We start from the raw sequence: 21,434 nt of genomic DNA on the forward strand, positions 1-21,434 counted from the left end.
GTGAGGTGAACAGGGTGGAGCCGCAGAGCAGCTGACTGTGATTGGCTGATTAACCACAGGTAACCACAGCACACACTCGTCTTACACAGGAAGTCATTGGCCTCACAGGGGTGCGCAACGAAGCAGACGAATGAGTTATGATGTGCTCAAATATGCTAGAACATAAACATATGCTAATATCTGCAGGTGATAAATGACTCATTTATGGGTTTTTCTGCATTAATCTCTGGCACCCGTTCCACAGATGTCTGACACATGATTGGACTTTCATGCTACTTTAGCCATGCAAGCCCCTTTTTACCGGAGTCAGAAAGCCTGAGTTAACAAACCTCCCACTGAACAAAGCTGGATGACTGTACTCAACTCAACACTGAACCCTGATCAAACGAGAAGCACAGCTGAGAGTTTGAGATGCTTTTTATTAATGATTATGAGCAAAACTGATCAACAGCAACCATCTGAATCTAAGTGAATTATGGGAGATGAAACTGTGAAGTCCCCTAAGTGGGTGATGATGTCATTAGTTTAGCTGTAGGCATCTTTCTCGGTCTGGGATTGGCTGGATGGAGCAGCCACTGGGAGTTCAGGGGTCAGTGCAGGCTGAACAGGCTCCGCCCCCGATGCACCTGGAAACCAAAGGAAAAAGAAAAGTCAGAAAGATGGTTTCCCTTACTCTCTGCTGCGTCACTGCTCTGAGCTGTGAGTCAAAGTTTACAATGATAATCCGATAAACTCTAAAGGTGAAGAAAAGTAGATTTAACAGGAAACAGGAAGATTTGAATCGAACAGAGCGCTGAACGAGGCGAAAGGACCTCAGGTGAGACAGCAGAGGAGCAAACTGAAGAGCAGGTTAGAGTGGAGCAGAGTAGAGGGCACAGGTGAAACCAGTAGAAACCAGTAGAAACCAGTAGAAATCTCTGTCACCTGTCAGACTCGTCAGTTTGGGTGCCAGTTGGGTCCAGAAGGAGCAGGAGCTCTGACTCAAACCCCGCTGATGATGGAGGTTAGTGCTTAGCTCCAGGTAGGTGGGCGGAGCATCTGAGGACAGCACTGGCTGCCAGCGGGGCAGAACTGACTCCGCCCACGATCGGGATGGGTTTGGGTTCCTGAGAGCAAAAAAAAAAAAATGAATAAATCGGCTCCAGACGCAGGACTCGGAGGTTCGAGCGTTAGCCTCACCCGCTCCGTATGAAGCTGGAGACGTAGGTCATCGTGGCAAGAGAGAGGCGCCGATCAGAGGAGGCGAAGCGCTGAGAGCTCATTGGATGATGAGGTGTCCCGAAGGCGAGCTGAACATCCAGAGGAAGGTACACGTCGGCCCTGCAGACACACACAGGAGAGCCTTTTACACCCAACAGCCCCTCTGATGCAGACACAGTGTAGGTCACCATCATAACGCTGGGTGAGGTCTGCTGTGAGGTACGGATGGTCCAGGAAGTGACATCCAGGGTTTATCTGTACAACTCCGCCCTCCTTTCAAGTATGTTCTGTGTTAGAGGCGAAGGATGAACATTGATGTTTAGCGCTGAGGTAGAAATGCGCACCTGTCGTGAGCGCTGGAGGCCGGTTGGTGGTACAGGAAGACGCTAGCTCTGTTCTCCGCCCAGTGCCTCGCCATCTGGAGCGTGGGACAGATGATGAACAGGTCTCTGCAAAGCAAACACATGAAAGCGTTCACCAGAAACACGACAACAGTGTGTGTGTGTGTGTGTGTGTGTGTCTCTGTGTGTGTGTGTGTGTGTGTGTGTGTGTGTGTCTCTGTGTGTGTGTGTGTGTGTGTGTGTCTCTGTGTGTGTGTGTGTGTGTGTGTGTCTCTGTGTGTGTGTGTGTGTGTGTGTGTGTGTGTGTCTCTGTGTGTGTGTGTCGGTTCTGACCTGGTGGCGTTGTTGAGCGCTCTGGAGAACAGGTTGTATCCAGCAGCTGAGGGACTGTGACCCAGCGAGTAGAACCACGCCGCCGCCTCCTTCAGCAGCTCATTTCCCGTGGCTCCGCCCAGCGAGCGGCTCAGAGCCTCGTAAAACGCCGTCTTGCTGTCAGCTCTGCCCTGCAGAGACTCAAAGTCCTGATGAAAATTATGCCGCCGTTACTTTCTTAAACTGAACCTCTTGAGTAGATTTACAGGTAGTTTAAGCGTGACCTCTGACCTTTATCTTGCGAGCACGGCTGATCAGACCATCGTGCTCTGATGTTCCCAGCAGCAGGTCCACTCTGTGGAAGGACGACCGAGAGACGGACTGACGGACCGGAGACCAGGACTGAAACGGCCCGCTGACCGCCAACAGCTGCGGGGCGAACACAGCGCAGGTGAGACACGTGACACGAGGACTTGCACCAGCGCAAACCGTCCGGGACGTCTACCTTTGTCTGAGCGGCGTTGAGCGTGTGGACAGATGACGCTCTGAGGCAGGCCGCGAGGTCAGAGGTCACACAGCCGAGCTCCTTGGCCAGATCGAGGGCCTGACGTCTGGAGGTGGACGGAGTCTGAACCAGTGATGGAGAAAACGCTGACCCGCCCTGCAGGAGGAGGAGGAGATAACAGCGATGAAGAACTTTGAGGTTGGCTCGTGGTCATCGTTCCTCTTCAGAGCATCTGCTCCACTGCTGATAAAACAACTGTTAGTCTCCGCCTGCTGTCTGGAGGAAGGAAGGACGACTCGAGGTCTCACCATCAGCATCATCCTCTGGAACAGAGGACGAGACGAAGACAGGAGGTGAAGGCTGGTGATGTCAGCACCACCACGCTCCGCCCCCACCGTCACTCTGCTGTTGTCTCCGCCCATCAGCGAGATGTGGTCTTTGACCCAGCGCAGCGCTGCCTCCTGGTCCGAGAGGCCGTAGTTACCATGGAGACCAGACTCACCTGGAGAAAGGGGTGGAGAGGAGGCCAGGTGAGTCATTTAGCGTGTGTGTTTTTCTCTCTTTCTTTGTTTTTAAGTCACCTGTGCTCAGGAATCCCAGCGCCGCCGTCCGGTAACTCGCTGTTACCACGACGATATTACCCATAGCAGCGAGGATGGAGCCATCCAACAGTCCTGGGTTCTCATTGGCCGAAGGGTTGAAGAAGAAAACCAGGACTGGAACACGCCCCCTCTGGTTTAACAGCAAACAACAGAAACAACAGAAAAAATGTGATCAAAGAAAATAAAACGTGAACAAATGAAATAACGAGTGCGCTTGAGTTTTCACCAGGTCAGCAGGAGTGAAGATGTTGAGGTAGAGACAGTCCTCACTGGAGGCTGCAGAGGCTACGTCACCAGGCTGGATGCAGCTGGGGCTGACGGGTGAAGAGATAAAGATGATCATTTATCGGGTTAATTCATATCTGGAGTCTGCGGTTGGACAATGCCACTTCCTGTACAGGTGAGGCCGCTGTTTTTCACTATATCCTGGTTGTGGGTGCCTTGGGTGACCACGTGCTGTAGGACAGGCGTTTGTGGTCACACGGGTAGTTACCGTGGTTTGGTGGCGTCCCAGGTTCCCATCCACTCAGCCGGCTGAGCTGCTTCAAAGCGGAGCGATCCTATTGGAGGACGAGCGTACGGGACTCCGAGGAACTGAACGACTGTCCTCCTGTCTGATGCCAGTGCTGTTTCCACGGCGACGCCTTGCAGCACCCCCTGGCCCGGGATAGAAACGGACGTACGTGACAGCTCTGAGAAAACACCGCGTCTCAGGTACACCTGGGGGGCGGGCTCTCTCACGACCAGTCGACAGGAAGACGAGGCGGGGGATTCAGGGGCGGAGCTTAGGCCACAGACTGTCGTGTCAGGGTACAGAACGCAGCGTGTGGCGGACTCCACCTCACTGAGTGACACAGCTGCACAAGACTCCGCCTCCTGGCAGGCTGATGGGAAGCAGAGCAGAGTCAGGATCTGACAGTGAGGTACACCAAAGAGTAGTTAAAAAACCCCCACATATGGTTACCTTGGAGACACCAGTCCCTGGTCATATCTCTGTCATCGGCGATATCACGGCTCACGTGGATGACATCATAGGTAGAGAGAGACGGGTCGACGAGGACTGAAGAGTCGGCGAGGAGACTCCAGTCGTCCAGCGAAACTGTGAAAAATGCTCAGGGGTGAGCGATAAAAGAAGTAATGGCAGTACTTTAAGTACTTTTGACAGTATTACTGCGAGTATCTGCATGTGGGTGGAGTCTTACTGTTGGTTTTGGTCGGTGGCAGGCTGAACGGAGGACAGAGAGCAGGAGACGGACTCCACTGATTCACTGCAAAGCAGAACACAGCCTTTATTCACACAGAGCTTCGCCTCCTTCAGCCTCATGTTCAGATAAACTGAAGGCCTGCCGCCTTAAAGTGTGTGTGTGTGTGTGTGTGTGTGTGTGTGTGTGTGTGTGTGTGTTTTCAGTACCGGGTTTCTGGTACCAGCCAAAGGGGTCCGGTGTGGTCTTCACTGCTGATGGTCTGCAGTCCTGAGTCCTCCAGGTCGTCACGTCGTCTTCGCTGCAGGTCTGAACCCCGAGACTAATCAGAGCTAAACACACCACATCAGAGCCTCCTGCACACACACACACACACACACACACACACACACACACACACACACACACACACACACACACACACACACACACACACACACACACACACCAGCGTTGATGTCACTCATTTTGCCTGCTCTTTGCCGATGTTGTGCACAGAGTGGGTCTGACTCCACTGAGGTGAATAATTTACTGGATGCTCATCGTGTTATATTCAGTTTACTGAGGTCACAGACGGCTTAAGCTGTAAGACTTCTACAAAGTCATGTTGCAACCAGAAGAGTTACCGTTATAAAGTATGACGATTAAAAAACAACGCTCATACAGCTTTATGGATACCTCTGGATTTGGTGTCACGGACAAAGCCGACGCCACGGCAGCAGGGATCCTCGTCGCAACGGCGCTCGCACTCCATGAACCTGCAGCAGATCCAACACACTGAGGTTTTACTATTTAAAGTACTTTCTGAAACCTTTCAACACGAGACCAAACACATTTTGTTGTGTGTGTGTGTGTGTGTGTGTGTGTGTGTGTGTGTGTGTGTGTGTGTGTGTGTGTGTGTGCGTGTGTGGGTTACCCCTCAGACAGCGGTGTGTTTTCTCCCAGGCTGACTCGGCTGCGTACAGAGTAAGAAACCATCTTCTTGAAGGAAACTCTCTCATAGAAGCTCTTCACTGGTCCAGACAGATCGACTAAATGCACACACACACACACACACACACACACACACACACACACACACACACACACACACACACACACACACACACGGTGTTTAAAAACAGCAGGAGCAGCTATGAAGTCATGACAGTGACTCTCTGAGCTCCCCTCTTTACCCTTCTTGCTGTAGGTGTTGTTGGGCGCTCTGTCCAGCAGGGGGCTGCAGGGTCGTCTCAGAGGTTTATCGTAAGCTCCACAAACTCTGCTGTCCGGATACAACGAGCAGCTGAAGAAACCTGCAGAGTCAGCATCTCTGAGGTCAGCAACCGAGCACTGCGGCTCCTCGTCACAACCTGAAACCACACAGCGTCTCAGGACTGATGGAGGAAACCGCCGACGTGATGCCAGCGTGACCCGAAAGACTGAGGCAGCTGTCCCGACACAGGCACTAACCCGTCCGAGCATTTTTCAGGGGTTCCAGCGTATAAACAGCATGGCTAATGACCTCCACATGCAGAGAACTGAAGCTGCTACATGATTGGTCAATTGGACTTTTACAACAAGCAGAACCCAGAAAACCAGAATCTCCATTTTTGTATTCAGGATGAGAAGACAGCTTCACATACGCGTGAGACACCAGAGCTGTGCCTGCTGGGAGTTGTAGTTGTTCTTGTTGAGCCAGAAGGAGAGAGCGGGGAGCTTCCTCTGAGGATCCACGAGAACGTCGTCCTCAGACAGAGACGCAAACTTCAGCTGAACTGAAGCTGCAACACAAACAGAGCCCATAAAAGCATCGGTGACACGTCGCCAACCATCCAACAGAAACTTCAGACTTTTGCTCTGTTTGTACAAACCGTCCAGAGGAGGGCTGAGCTCAGCTGCAGCACACGAAGAAGAACCAGAACCGCCGACGGCCGAAGCTGCATCACAACAACAAACAAGCAGAACTGAGACAAACAGTGTCGTCAGCGAGTGACTTAAACAAATTATTTTAGCACATTTTTGAGTCTCTCTGAGAGAATAACAGTAAGTGACAGTCGCCTCAGTTTTATTTTGAAACTTTAGTTGTCCCTTCCTGTCTCATGGTTTCATTACTGGACAGCTCTTTGTGGTCCTTTTTGATCCTCTGAGAACTGATAATCATTTCTACTATCTGGGGTACCTGTTCCATAGGGGGCGCTCTTGAGCTTGTTTAAGTTTATTCAGCCATCAATGCTGTTTCAGTATAAATACATATGTATATACATAGTGGGCACTTTTCACAGCTTCGCTGTTTCACAGATTTTTTTTTTTGGTGCAATTTTGCACATTTTTTTTTTTTTTTCCACAGCACATTGTGTTTTGCGTCCTGATTGGCTGTAGACCATTTTCAATCAGTCTCGTGCCGTGTCTTCTGTACAGTACAGAATCCACCCAGAAGACGACAAACACAACAGTGTCGACGTCAAAGGATTATAAGGCGCGTTAAGTGAAACCAAACAGTCACGTAAGTCAAACTTTGCTGAACTCGTTCCGTACTGCCAGTCTGGTCTTTTTTTCTTGCAGGTGTAAATAATTATTCTGGTGTAATTGTAGCCAGTTTCTCCCACAGCAGCTCTGCTTCCTCAGAGAGGAGCTCATCCTGCAGCTGGTTTATAGCCAGTCCTGCTCTGGAGATCTGCTGTGGCCTGTGGTTCACCCAGCTCACAGAATGAGGACCGCCTCTCTATCAGACACCCGACAGCAGAGCTGGAGAGACAGCTGATCATAGTTCTCTGTATGCATTTGTCATGAAGTGATAAAATATGTCCTCTAACAGGTACCAGTGTTCAGGTAGATGGCTTGGAAGCTGATGATGGAGGCCTGATAGTCCTTCCTGTTCTTGCTGTCAGCTGGCAGAGCAGAATCAGCTGGAAGGAGGAAACAGGAAGTGCTTTAGTCGCGTGGTTACCTGTTTTATTAGTGACGGATTTTAGCCGTGACTTGATTTTTCTTACTGATGGTGAACTTCTGTCCTCCAAAGTCAAACACGAAGCTGCGCTGCTGCTCGTTGTAGGTAAGCCCCGCCCCGCAAGTGCGTTTGGCCGCTCCCTGACCAATCACATCCCAGTCCCGGTCCCCGCACGTCAGCACTGATGGAGCTCTCAACCAGCCACAGAGCAGGGACCCTGACAGAGAGAAGACGACACGAGGCGCTCTCATTCATCAGCTATCACCTGTCCGTGTCTCCATGGTCTCCATGGTAACATACCTCCCTCCAGGCTGTTCTGGTTGAGGATGAATCCGTCGCAGCAGGTGTCGCGGCTGCAGCCGTCCTGACAGAAACGATGAGCGTCGGAAAGAGATGTCCGCCTGGAGGAGAACACCTGAGTCCTGAACACACCTGAGACCGCCTTCATCATCCTCATCCTCACAAAACTGTGCTGCTGCTGCTGCGAGGAAAACTCTGCACCTGAAGCACACACACCAGACTGAGCACACAGGTACACACAGCTGCAGCACACCTCACATGGCTCTGATGATAGCAGTACCTTTCTTCCTGATGACCAGCAGATCTGAAGCTCCGCCCCTCACTCTCAGATAGCAGCTTAGCGAATCAAACAGCTCAGCCTGAGCATTACCCAGAAAACCTCTGGACTAAAAAACATTTTAAAATTTGTGTTTATTTATGTAAATCTGTTATTTCTAAGGGTAGGTGTGTGTGTAGGTGTGTGTAGGTGTGTACCTGCTGGGAGGTGTTGCAGTGTGTGTTCAGGCTGTGTGTGCTGTACAGTTCACACTGAGTCTGGCTGTTGAATAGCGCCACATGGTGGCAGGAAGGCTGTGCTGCACACGCTGTGAGAGAAACAGCAGCAGTGTTGATGAGTTTTTACACCACAAACCAAAAATCCTCCAGAGTTACAGGTCAGATCGCTGAGGCTGGACCCAGAGCAGGAAAATAAGAGACACGTGCATTACCCCGGACACAGGCAGTGAGGTCAGAGGTCATCGTCTGCAGCACTTCAGCATCTGCAGCTCCAACAATCAGGTCTGATGTGGGAACAGCTTGAAACCTGCTGAGGACTGCAGCACACACACACACACACACACACACACACACACACACGCACACACACACACGCACACACACACACGCACACACACACACACACACACACACACACGCACACACACACACACACACACGCACACACACACACACACACGCACACACACTAAAGAGAACGCTCAAAAACAAACTTGTGAACAGCTGCTCCCTGATTGGCTGCTACATCTTCACCTGAGCACTCGTCATCAGTCAGAACCTTGTCGCTGCTGCTCCACTCGAGCTCCACCCCCTCGCTGTTGAAGCACCTCCACCTGCCCGCGAGGACATCCGGCTGCGCTGGCAGGAAGTCACCTCGCTGCGAACACCGCAGGCCCCGCCTCTGGCACTCGGTCACACCTGATGCACACATGCACAAACACAAAGTGTTCGACACTCACGCGTCTCTCTATTAAGGTTTGATGGTCAGACTGATTATAGATCAGAGATCTTTAACGAGTTTGTAAAACATGCAGTTTTCAATACTTTTAGAATAAAATAACAGAAATATTTCGAGCCATCTGAGGAAGATAAAGAATGAAACATGAATATAATAAACACATGAACAGGAAGTGGCTTCATGATGTAGTTTAAACTTTCGCCTAAAACACAAAATCTCCCGGTTTGGTTTCAGTCACGTAATAAATAAATGAATCCTGGTTTAAAAACACTCACATTCCTTGGTAGATGATGCTCCAGCAGGTGATGACCCTGTGGGACACCTGCTGCAGAAGTCCCGCCCCTCTTCGTCCTGATAGGTCCCCTGTAGACACAGATGACACACCCCCTCCTGGGAGAAACTGCCAGCAGGACAAACGACTGGAAACAGAGAAACTAGACTGAGTTACGGGACAAACAGACGACTGCAGAGACGCACCTCTTACTGAGCTCCAGGTGAAGACACACCTGATTTTATTCTGATATAAGCCACAAGGATCAAACGTAGCTCAAACTATGGGCACCAAAGTTTGAGTGAAGGAGATCCCACACTCTGAAACACTCTGCGGTCCAGAGTCTGGATGTCTGAGCTGAACAGAGACTCACCACAGCCCTCGCTGTCGCTGTCCAGATGGTAACCACGGGAACAGCCGAAGCTCGGTGTAGTCACAGAAACCAGTTTGGGCTCTGATGACAACACGGAGCGCAGAATTCCCTGAAGTCCCTCCAGAAGTCTGGACTCATTCAGGAAGACACCTGCAATAATAAAAATAAACTCAAAATGTAATTTCATGAGAAAAGTTTTCTAGAATAAAAGCAGATTTGTAGCCATTTAAACGATTTCACTCATTGTGCTAAACTTTAGACCCTGTGATGCCATCAAAGGTCGTAACAGGTCAACAGGTCGTTGAATTGAAATTTAAATACTTGATGAGCTAAAAAGTTTCCAGTGGATGTCTCCGTCTTATTTACATGTTTTTATTCTTGGGCTCAACTAGAGCAGCTTTGCATCGTCCTCTATTTGAAACGAGCTGTTTAAGCTCCTCCCAACTGTCTCCTGATTGGCTACTAATTGTAAACGTCAGGGTTGAAAAGAATATGAGTTTGACCTCTGTGCTAAAAAAACCCAGTGAAATCATGTGAAAGTCCAAAAACAAATGGGTCACAGTGGTTATGGCCATCTTTTGTATACAGTCTATGGTCTGCTCACCAACGTCATGGAGGTCTGGGAGGTCAGAGGTCGGGAGGTCATAGAGAGCAGCGCTCCATCTCACCGTCAACCTCAGCGAGTCGTCACCGTCACACTGCAGAGTCACCGAGGAGTCGTCACATAGCGACACAGCGCGGCCTGATGAGGGAAGCTACACACACACACACACACACACACACACACACACACTGAATGAACAGGGAAAGACATTTGTGTGCAGATCCTAAACTGATACTTGTCCTAGAAACACAATGTTTTCAATGAGACCTGCATTCTGCATCACCAACACTAGAGAAAATGAATATACAGACTGTAAACAGTCAGTATTTGGAAAAGAAGGCATGGTGCAGGTAAGGTCACCTGTGCAGAACAGAGCCCCCTGCTGGTCATTGTGTTGAACAGCAGAGACTGTAACCGGCTGATCTGAGAGCAGGCCGAGGGCAACACCCAGAGCTGCGTGGAGGACACGGACTGCGGAGGCCGAGAGACTGAACAACAGAATGAAGGTTGATTTTAAAAAGAGCAAAATAGAAAACAGGTTTGCTTGAAAGCAGTGTAGCCCTTCAAGGGGGTCAGAGGTCAGGCGTCTCACTTTGACAGGCTCCGCTCAGCGGCTTCTGGTCTCCATCCCATCTCTGACTCGCAGTCTCACACAGGAAACTGCTGATAGCAAGTGAGTTCTGGTAGCCATGGTAACAAGCAAGGTCACAGCTCTGGCGTCCATCAGCTGGTGGGCGGCACACCAGCGCACCATGGGTAATGATGGGGGCGGGGCACAGAGGACCTGGAGAAGGCATATACCATCAGAGCCAAGCCACTTCCTGTTGATCCTACGGTTACTGTGATAGTAACAATCCACCCAGAGGGCGCTGATGAGCTGCGAGTGAGGTTCATCAACGCAAACTGACACAGGAAGGAAATGCACCATCCCGCCACAGAGCTTAGCTAGTTCTTACGGTCACATGATGGCGTGCGGCCTGTCTGTCGAGATGTTCTCGTCCCGCCCACTTCTTGTCCATTCTCGGAGACACACCAGCAGGAAGTGACATCACACTGAAGAGGAGCGAAGGAGCCATCAGGGCGACACTGGAGTCCTTGTAGCTGACACCAGCTGGGACCTGAACGCACCACACAGTTTGCAGCGTTAAACAAGACAGTGAATGCATCACTAAGAGGAGTGTGTGTGTGTGTGTGTGTGTGTACATGTCAGCTGTCCTGTTGCGTTTGGTGTTGCCGTTTGTATCGTCCCTCCACTCAGAGGGTTCACACACCAGCCTGCAGCGCCCCCTGTCTGCAGCACCGAGAAACGACCGTCCTGAAACAAACGTGCACACACACACACACACACACACACACACACACACACACACACACACACACACACACACACACAGAGTTTAGATGGTTACAGTTGGAGCTTATTTATTTATATAGCACATTTAATCACAACAGGAGCGTTGACCAAAGTGCTGCACAAGAATACAACATACCTAATAAAATAACACCAAATATGAATTAACAAATAACTCTCATGCTGTATTAAAAGCCGGTAAATAAAAATGTGTTTTCAGATAAGATTTAAAAAGATTGACAGTAGAGCAGATGAAATCCAACTTTATCTAAGTAAAGGCAGTTTGAGCAGCTGAAGGTTGGAAAACACTGAAAGCTACTTTCAGCTGCTCTCCTGCCACAGACGTCAGCTCCGCATCTTTGATTTTGTTTTGACCGGACGCCCTTCCTGACAACACCCCAGCGAGGATTTGAGTCTCCGGCTGGAATCCAACCAGAAAGTATTTTTCTTGGTTTGTTTCTCTACAAAAGTCATATTCAGTGGTTTCACTGGTTTCACTGGTCTTTACGCCCCACCTGCAGTAGCTCTGTTGTTCTCATCAGAATCTCACAGTTGCTGAGACAGATGTGACAAAGTTTAATCCCAGTCAGCTTGCTGGGAAAAGGGTGTATGCATGTTTGTGGGTTAATACCTGCTCACAGGTTGGGTGGTAAGGTGAGGAGGTGGTGATGTCAGAGCCTTTCATCCAACCGGAGAGCAGGGAGCGAGCCTTTGCTCTCTGACAGCGAGTCAAACCTGCAGGGAAACAAACACACAAAGGTTATGATTGCAAGAAAGACTGAGGTGGATAAGTGAACTGTGTGTGTGTGTGTGTGTGTGTGTGTGTGTGTGTGTGTGTGTGTGTGTGTGTGTGTGTGTGTGTGTGTGTGTGTGTGTGTGTGTGTGTGTGTGTCTTACATTTGGGCAGGCTGAGCGAGCGGCTGGTCAGAGAATCAGAGATGTACTGTCCGTCTTCATCGACACACCAACACTGACCTGAAAAACACATTTATTCTGTAAAAAAGTGTGTGTGTGTGTGTGTGTGTGTGTGTGTGTGTGTGTGTGTGTCACAGAGACAGACCTGTGCTGTGGTAACACTGCGTGAGCAGCCAGCGTCCGTCGGCGTCACACTGAGGAGTAAACGGCTGGTACGAGCGGCGCTGACGAGGCAGCAGCATCTGAACAGCTGAGCAGGAAGAAGACCAGCGTCAGTGCGACGACACGAAGGCGGGACACGCCTCTTTGTTTATTCAGATAATTAAGGAAAATGTGCTCGAGGAACGTTTTCTCTGTCTTTCAGCTCTTTGTCATTTTGTTCATCTGGATCCTTTGAGGCCTTTTTTAAAATTGTGCTTGTGTGACTCTCGGTGTGACCCGAAACTCTGGCTGATTGGGACCCACACCCAGTTTCACACCTTGGCTCAGGCGATTAGAGGATCATCAGGGGGTCCTTTTGTCCCTCTGTGGGGGGAAACTCCCACTAGGTTTAAATCTGGGACTCCCCACCATTTGACCTTAGAACTGAAGAAGCTTCTCGGATGAGAGGTGAAACGTCTTCAAGCAACTTAAAGAAGTCCAGACGCTTTTCTTTCCAAGCTCCTTTGACTTGTGTGACTCTCGTTTAACCCTGGAGAACCAATGGGGTCGGCTCCAGGGTTAAAAACCTGAACATGGTTCAGGTCCAGTTAGAATTTTTCTTTTGTTTTGTTGTTTTAGTGCCTTGAGAACAGTTCCTGGGACTATTCTGTAACACGGTCTGCATACTTCCATTTACGTAATATTCACCGACTCCGTCCCTTCCTTACTCCCCATGCTGCTGCCATCCTTGTCCATAGTCTGATTACGTCCCGTATTGATTACTGTAATTCTCTCCTATTTGGTCTCCCTAAAAAGTCCCTTCATAAACTTCAACTTCTTCAAAATTCAGCAGCTCGGGTCATAACTTACACTCCGTTAAGTGCTCATATTACCCCAGTTCTTCAGCAGCTTCACTGGTTGCCCATAGAAGCCAGGATAAATTTTAAAATCTTACTTCTTACATACAAATGTATCCATAAAACTGCTCCTTCATATTTGTGTGACCTACTCCATATCACCACTGTTTCCCGCCCTCTCAGATCATCATCTGCCATTCATCTTACTGTTCCGTCCTCACACCTTATCACTGTGGGGAACAGAGCTTTTAGTCGCTCTGCTCCTCGGCTCTGGAACTCTCTTCCTCCTGCACTAAGAAATACTGACTCCCTCTCTACATTCAAGACACAGCTCAAAACACACCTGTTTAAACTGGCTTATTCGCTTTAATGCTGATTTTATTTGTTGTCACGCTCTGTTTTGTAATTTTAACTTATTTTTATGACTATTGTTCCTTTTATTAATTGTGTTTTTTGTAAGGTGTCCTTGGGTTTCTGAAAGGCGCCCTCAAATAAAATGTATTATTATTATTATTATTACAGGAAGCACGACCGTAACTACATTTTTGTTCCACAATAAAAGTATTTTTATATATTGATTTAAATCCTTTTGAAAGTCTGTGACTCACTGGAGAAAGCAGCCAATCGCAGAGCAGCTCTGGGGCGCCTCAGTAGCGTCTCAGAAACTTGCAGTTCCTCCTCTGATTGGCTGATCTGGAGTTCCTCACGGGTCAGACGCAGACCTTCGGCCAGTAGGAATCCATATCCCAGAGGGATGTGGGAGGAGTTAGAGAGCGAGACGATGCTCTTCACTTCCTGTCTGAAGGTCTCGACCTCGGCCAACGCCTGCGAGCACCGACCTGCAGAGACCACAACAGACTCGTCCAGACGGTGGAGGACAAAAACTGCTAAAATCAAAACTAAATAACTCATCAAATAAATGTATGTCACATGACCTAAAAATGACTTTTTATCACTTTAGTGCGACATAAGCTGACATTTACTTTTGTTTATCTCTGTTTTCATTTATAGAACATTTATCGTTTATAAATACTTTTGTATTTCTGTATTTTTTCACTGTTTTGTATTTATTTTTTAAAACATTCTTTGTTCTTTTTGCCTGATTTGCAACAAACGTATCGACAGACACGTCGTTCAGTCAGACGACAGCGAGAGAGATGAAGCGCCGAGTTAAAATAACTGTAACCGCCTGAAGACAAAGTTCATTAAGCACAAAAACATAAATGAATGAAAGTGTTTATGTTTAATGTCCCAAAATTGAGGCTGAACTTTGGGTCTGATTGGACTCAGGCGTCAGGTTTGATCTGACCTGCAGAGGATCGAAGCGTCTCTGCTTTTCTCTCTGGACCTGAAACGAAACAACAGAGCATCCTGTAACTTTGTGAACACAAAGTATAAAATACAAAAAACCCAAAACAAGACAAAACCGGATCTTTACAGAAGAACCACTTATAGTTTAGAACTGCTGCAATCTGAGTTTTTAAAGGTAAAACTCTTGAAGCACTGCTGGAGGAAAAAGCGAGTCCGTGGTTACAGCGTCCGTGCCGCACAGCAGCTGCTCAGAATTCAATCTGATGATGAGCGAGTGTTTAATGATCGCCTGCTGCTTTTACGCTTCTTCTTGCACTTTAAAAAGATTTATTTTTCTTCCTGTTTTTTTATTCCAACATAAAAAATACAAATATCTCTGAGCTGAAATATTTCTGAGTCTTACAGGTGACAGCGCCCCCTGCTGGCCCTGCAGTCATTGTCTTCCCATCAGCGTCCACGCAGAAGCACCGTGAGCCGACGCACTGCAGCGGCAGGAAGTCTCCATCCCGCGAGCACGCCGGGATGTGGATTTCAGCACTGGCCGCCATGTTCGATCTCACCTCGAGGGCCGCCGCCCGCGCTCTCTCACAGGGGGACGGACAGCGAGGTCGTCGAGTGACGGTCCGAGACCCCTTCACCTCCCGCCCCTGAGGGTCAACACACCAACACTCTGCACCCTGACACTGGACCTCCTGGAAAGCACCGCTCTGTGTGCAGCTGGGAACAAAGATGGCCGCCAGGTCATCGTCATCATCCGCGGAGCAGGAGCGCAGCAGAGGAGTGAGGACCTGGAACATATCAACATTTTTAAGTGATGATGGAGGAAAACCAGATGCGCACGAGTCACCAGAAGATGATGGGATGAGCTGGATCGGCAGGTTAGACGCTGATGTTGTTCCAGCTTCTCTTTAAAAACAGAACCAGGCAGGATGTTCAGGTGTGTGTCACAAATGCACGGCAGCGTAAAAACGTCACCTGTTCCACGGAGGCAGACTGAGAGCTGCTGAGACCCGTCAGCGTCTGCTGGAGGGTGGAGAGGAAGGCGGGGTCCTCCAGGGCTCTGCTGACAGATTGGACCAGGTCCTGGTTCCTCTGCAGGCGGACAGCGAGGCTCTGAGAGGACGGCGGGTCCAGACTGAGAGCTCCCCGAGATCCCACCGCCCCACTGAAGTTGAACGCTGCTGCGTTTTTCAGGAACTTCCCTCCGAACAGATTCTCCTGGAAGCGCCGGGGGGAGGAGCGAGTCAGAGCCTGCAGAGCCCCGCCCACAGAGGGGAACAGGCCATGCAGGACTTCGACCAGCTGAGACAGAAAAGAGGTGGGGTCAGAGTCCACTGGGAGGAGGTCCCTGAGAGGCTGGAGGAGGGAGAGACAGGAGGCTGGAGGGCTACCAGAGGAGGCCTGAAAAGGAGGCTCAACGGGACCAGAGAAGAGACGGGACAGAGCCAGACGGCGCTGAGAGCGGCAGTCAGCTGGACCTGAACCTGGAGGAGGAGAAAAGATAAACGAGATAAGGCATCAGGAGCTCTGAAGACAGATGCAGAAACTGAGACAAATGAGAAGAAGTGTAAGAAAAATTTGGACACTGAGCTCAAACACTCACTGCAGGTCAGGGAGTCTCTGTGCAGCCGAGTCCCAGGAAGCTCTCTCCCCGCGGGGTCAACGCACCAGCACTGCCCCCCCTGCTGGCACTGTTTGGAGGCGAAGGCTCCTCCGCTCTCACAGGATGGGATGAATACGCTGTTCGCCTCCATCGCTGCTCGCCGCTCCTCCTCACAGGGAGATGGGCCTGAGACAGAGAGCAGGATGGGTGGAGGTCACATACGTGTTTAGACCAGTGTGATCTGATCCAGCCGTCACCTCCTTCTACACTTTTTAAAACGAGATGATGCACGAACAGAAAACTTTCCATGAAGCCGTTCCATTCTACCTCCAACACTCCCAGTGGAGGAGGAAAGCTCTGATATCGCAGCAAGGTGTTTGTCCAGGTGCAACAATGGCCTGACCTCCACAACAACATGAAACACTTGCCTGACTTACACAGTTGGACACGTCACGGTTAACCTACAATAAAACTACTTTAAACTAAATCACAGTCCAAACCAATCCAGCTAACCCAACCAGCTTTGACCAGGTCTCCACCGTACAGCAGCCATAAGTCAGTTTGAAAAGATTGAACCAGCAGGAGACGTTTTTCTAAATAATTTTACATCTGAAGTGTCCGGTGAGGGCGAGGCGGACTCCCAGCATCCTCCTCTGCAGGACTCGGTAGATGTTGGTTTGAGAGAAGGAGTGACCGGAGCGAAGACCAGAGAACGCCGAGTCGTACACCTCAGACAGGAGGAGCTCCACACCTGGGCAGAAAGAGCACACCTTCATCACAGTCACCGCTGTTATCATCATCATCCTTACGGACCTGATGATTCTGTCTGATGAAGATTTTCTTGATGAATAAATACATTTTGTTAGTTTGTGTGTGTGTGTGTGTGTGTGTGTGTGTGTGTGTGTGTGTGTGTGTGTGTGTGTGTGTGTGTGTGTGTGTGTGTACCTGTGTTCTCCAGCTCTCGGCCTCGGCTGTCTGAGCAGAAGCAGTAGGAGGAAACCAGCGGGAAAAACTTCCTGAAGCTGCTGAACGTCTCAAAGGCTTCTGGAAACCTGAAACAACAAACACACTCACAGCGCCACTTCCTGTTTTATTTTGAAATCTTTGTTTTGCTGCACAGGGGGCTTTAATTCCACCACTTGTTCTTTTCACCACCAGTTTTCTGCACCACCCGTCACTCTGCTTTCCCATGTTTTCATGTTCGGCTTTGTTTCCCTCACTGTCCCGTTGTGATCTTTTATATGCACTATATGACCTCAGACATGGATTCAAGGGTTTTCTGCTCTCTACTGTCTCACACTGTTGGTGTAGACATGAGGACATGACTTCAATAAAACTTGTTTTGGGTGAAGCACCATCACTGATCCTTTAACCACAGCAGGAAATATTCTTTCAAAAGGATTAATGTTGCTAACAGGAGTTCAGCTCACAAGATCACTTAAAGTTTAGTGAAATAAACAAAAGCAGCTGCAGGACCAGCTAAAGCTCCGCCTGCAGGTCGCAGGAGATCCAGTCCAAAAGCATGATGACGTCAGCAGCTGCTGCTTTCAGTTTAAACGCCAACCTTCAACGTTAATTTTGAACTAGTGTCACGTCTTCAAAGCCGCAGCAACAGGACGCTCATTGTTACTGTACCTATAATATTTACATCATAATCATCTTTACATATTTATGTTTCATATTTACAGAGATGATAAAAACATGAAACTGATCAAATGTGGAAAGAAGCCAAGACAACTGCACAGGCGCACAAGCTCCGCCCTCACCCAGCGCCCGCCTCCTGGTCCTTTCTGGCTCTGATGGAAGCATCATTTCCAAAATCTCATCAAGTTTTATTCAATAAGAACTAAAACAGCGACTGATGAGTGAGGTCACAGATCACGTGACCAGTCGGCTCATCACTGTTTACAGAGCCAGACTTAAAATGCTTCCAGGCATCATCGCATTTGTGTGAAGGTGCAGGCAGATGTGCAGGCAGATGTGCAGGCAGGTGTGCAGGCAGATGTGCAGGCAGGTGTGCAGGCAGGTGTGCAGGCAGGTGTGCAGGCAGGTGTGCGGGCAGGTGTGCGGGCAGGTGTGCGGGCAGATGTGCAGGCAGGTGTGCAGGCAGATGTGCAGGCAGATGTGCAGGCAGGTGTGCAGGCAGGTGTGAGGGCAGGTGTGCAGGCAGGTGTGCAGGCAGGTGTGCAGGGCAGGTGTGCAGGCAGATGTGCAGGCAGGTGTGCAGGCAGGTACGTTACCTGTTGAAGGCGTGCAGCAGGTCCAGCTCTGTTCTGTCTGTGGTGTTGATGAATTTACACTGGACCGGGAGGAAGCTGCCATCTTCAGCACACTGAGGAGGAGAAGACGACCTGGAGGAGCTGTGAAGGAGCCGCCTGGACCTCACTTCACAGCCGCCGGGACCTGAAGGTCAGAGGTCAGCAGGTCGATGAGTCTGATGATCTCAGCAAACGCAGTTTAACAGAAATCAGAGCAGGAGGCGGGAGGAGTAACAGGTTTGTATAAGCTGGTAAGTTAAAAACTTGGTGTTCAGATAAACAAAGATTAGCTACATGCACCACGTGCTTTAAACTTCATTCCAGCTTCCAGTGAAGAGAGAAAACAGCCCACAGAGCTCCAGCAACACCCGAACACTCAGAGCTGCAGCACTAAGCAGCCGATTTCACACCCACTCTGGAAAACTTACAGCGGCGGGGTCTCCCGTCTTGTCTGGTCCCGTAGAGCTCCATGCCGTCCTGATCCACACACCAGCACTGCCCCCTGCTGGAGTCACACTGAACTGGCTCAAAGAGGCCTGAAGGCGAACACCGCAGGACGGCCTGCAGCTGGCAGGGAGACGGGCCTGCGCACACAGACTCGCGTTACTGTTCCTCCTCCTAACTTCTTGTTCTTGGTGTCTTGTATGCTCTTTTGTTCCACTGACTGCTTCTCTGAACGGAGATCCGTGAATTTCTTATTCTTCATCTTCTGTTTTTATTTATATAGATTGAAATTTTTATAAAGTGTCAATTTTAACTGAGATAATAGCAAAATAGCTCATCCCACATAAACTCCCCACTCTGCTATTTTAAATTTGTTTTATGTCGCATACCGCTTGCTCTTATGTTGCTTTTATTATTCTGCTGTGTCGTTGAGTGTTCTGAAAGGCACAAATAAAATGTATTATTATTAAAAAATAAAAAAGGAGAAGAAAGCAGGATATTATTAAGAAAAATGTGTTTAGGATTGTAAATTTGTGTATATAAAATCTAAATGTAATCCTTTAATGATTATAAATAAAAGATTCTCAGAGCTTCATTTTCCTGAAGGTAAATATTGAAATATGCAAGAAAAAACACGTTAAGAAAGATTACAGTAATGTTTAAGCTATTTATGTTTATTTTTATATGAATGAGCAATTTTCAAAAGTATGACGTAATTTGTTTTATTATTATTTTTATTCTTTCCTACTTTATAGCTTATTTGGGCCTGTCTGTGCTGTATGCTGTTATATGTTCATTTATTTTCCACACTATTATAATTATTACCATCATACATCTCCAGCAGGAGAATTAAACGTGATGTTAAGAGCAGAGAAGAAGGTTTACAGCTGATTTCCAGACTGCCTGCATCATGTGATCTGTGATGTCAGACGTGTGTGTTTTGGTGTTTCTCACAATGAGGAGCTGAGCCGCTGGTTCGAGTCCCAGTGACCTCCTGACCTTCAGTGTCGACACACCAACACTCCTGACCCCGCCCACTGCACTGCACAGGTCTACACGCACACACACACACACGCACACACACACACACACAGACACACACACACCACACACACAGAAACTGTTAATCTGGCTGGTAAAAATAAAAAGTTTGAGGCTGTTCGTGCTTCATAAGTTGAACTTTTTAAATATTATGAGCGTTCATATTGTGTCTCAGAGGTGCTGCTGATATTTCTTCATCACGATTATAAAAAAACCAAATCCAGCACCTGAAGCTGCCGTCCTCAGTGCAGTGAGGGATCTCATCTCGCTCTTTGGCAACAGCGACGCCTCTCAGCAGCTCACATCGGCTCAGTGTCTCTGACTCCAGCTGGTACTCTGAACAACGACAGGAAACATCGTCATCAATAAACAGCAACAGCAGGGACAGAGGAGCGCCTTCAGCAGCGCGTCTGTCCAACCGTGACGGGGACGACGTGCAAAACAGGGAAAATGCTAAAAACACAGAAGAAGGCTTTAAGTGGATTTGCCTGAACTTTGATTACAGTTCACCTGAAAAATAATTTGAGGTGAAAATCTGCCACAGCCTGGTTCTGATAGAGGTTAACAGAAGGAAGGAGCTGTGCTGAAAGCCAGAATCACAGAATTACTGCAGTCGTCCACATCTCGCTAACAACCGGCTCTCTGCTGTTCACTGTCAGTAACACTAAACCTTGTGTTCTGTAACAGCCATAAACACTGATTTAAACGTTGATACACGAGCACCTGCAGCAGGTGAGACTGCTGGATCCAGTGTCTGATTAAAAGGTGGATCCGAGTTTTGGTAGAATACGTCCTTTTGGACAGTTCAGCTGTGCCCGTGTGTCCTTAAAATCTAATCTCAGTTTCACCTCCCTCAGTTTTAACTTTAAAATGTCATTCTGTCCAAACCGAATACAACAATGATCTTCAGTAGGAACCAAAGCAGAGCTGTGAGCAGGAAACTAATGCAGGTATAAGAAAATAGCACCATTAGTGCACCTTAAACAAAACTCTAATGAAATCTGAGCACAGCGGCAGACTCACCACTGACAAGTTCAGGTGTGCTTACCTGAAGCTTTGCCCTGCAGCAGCGCGGGGCAGCAGACCAGGATGCAGGCAATGCGGAGCAGCCGGGCCATCGTCTGCGTGGTGACAGACTGAGGTTCGCTGCCTCCTTATAAAGCTGCACAGCTGCTGAGTCACCGTGAGGAGGCCTGCTGAAAAACACTTCTTCATCCATCGGCGTGGAACCAGGAGTGCTCGACTCCAAGTCAGGAGGCGAGCGGCGAGCCGTGAAGCCTTCTGATTGGATGAGAGGAGCTCTACAACTAGTGGCTCCGCCCTCATTGTGACGGTTTTGATTCAGTTTGTGAACAGCCAAAACCAAAAACCCGTCTCCACTTTTGTTAAAGTTATCTGTATAAATGATATCACAGAATTCAATAAAACGCAGACAAACACTGAAGCTGGACACAAACGCAGCACCAGCAACGCACAAAAGACTTTCAGCTTTTATTGAGACAGACAGCAGAGAGAGGACAGCTGTCCTCAGGAGTCAGGACAGAGTCAGCCCAGCACCTCTAACAGCCGCACAGCTCCGGGTTCTAGTTAATACTAATACAAATCTTTGTATGTGTGTTTACTGCACTTTTGTCTCTCTT

At 48.9% G+C, this 21,434-nt stretch overlaps 1 protein-coding gene across 1 annotated transcript; it reads right to left on the bottom strand.

The window, feature by feature from the left end:
• Positions 1–399: 399 nt before the first annotated feature.
• tg (thyroglobulin) lies at positions 400–21,269 on the bottom strand. The gene is made up of 48 exons (XM_040031169.1): positions 20,843–21,269; positions 20,022–20,130; positions 19,708–19,805; positions 18,738–18,893; positions 18,292–18,454; positions 16,997–17,103; positions 16,659–16,802; positions 16,052–16,237; positions 15,424–15,932; positions 14,852–15,236; positions 14,447–14,485; positions 13,746–13,976; positions 12,285–12,389; positions 12,122–12,199; positions 11,856–11,959; positions 11,077–11,188; positions 10,830–10,991; positions 10,466–10,657; positions 10,234–10,361; positions 9,874–10,024; positions 9,270–9,419; positions 8,901–9,044; positions 8,421–8,585; positions 8,099–8,203; positions 7,866–7,975; positions 7,672–7,777; positions 7,392–7,592; positions 7,138–7,308; positions 6,964–7,050; positions 6,016–6,081; positions 5,788–5,925; positions 5,338–5,514; positions 5,079–5,193; positions 4,841–4,920; positions 4,372–4,518; positions 4,163–4,228; positions 3,925–4,059; positions 3,454–3,844; positions 3,187–3,274; positions 2,940–3,090; positions 2,667–2,860; positions 2,359–2,514; positions 2,145–2,282; positions 1,875–2,062; positions 1,545–1,649; positions 1,180–1,320; positions 925–1,106; positions 400–626 (listed from the first exon to the last, which is right to left on the bottom strand). Exons 1-48 carry the CDS (start codon positions 20,910–20,912, stop codon positions 526–528), a joined length of 7,227 nt encoding a protein of 2,408 aa, XP_039887103.1. The 5' UTR covers positions 20,913–21,269; the 3' UTR covers positions 400–525.
• Positions 21,270–21,434: the final 165 nt, after the last annotated feature.

This window comes from Simochromis diagramma, unplaced genomic scaffold, assembly GCF_900408965.1.
Source record: "Simochromis diagramma unplaced genomic scaffold, fSimDia1.1 OVJJ01000361.1, whole genome shotgun sequence".
Lineage (NCBI taxonomy): Eukaryota > Metazoa > Chordata > Actinopteri > Cichliformes > Cichlidae > Simochromis > Simochromis diagramma.

What these genes read in the sequence shown, in the direction of transcription:
- tg (XM_040031169.1), bottom strand. Translation starts at nt 20,912, where the DNA reads ATGGCCCGGCTGCTCCGCATTGCCTGCATCCTGGTCTGCTGCCCCGCG. An exon ending in CAGAGACTCCCTGACCTGCA is followed by an intron (nt 15,933 to 16,051) that starts GTGAGTGTTTGA and finishes CTCCTCCTCCAG; the next exon opens with GTTCAGGTCCAGCTGACTGC. An exon ending in GCGCTCAACAACGCCACCAG is followed by an intron (nt 1,650 to 1,874) that starts GTCAGAACCGAC and finishes TTTGCTTTGCAG; the next exon opens with AGACCTGTTCATCATCTGTC.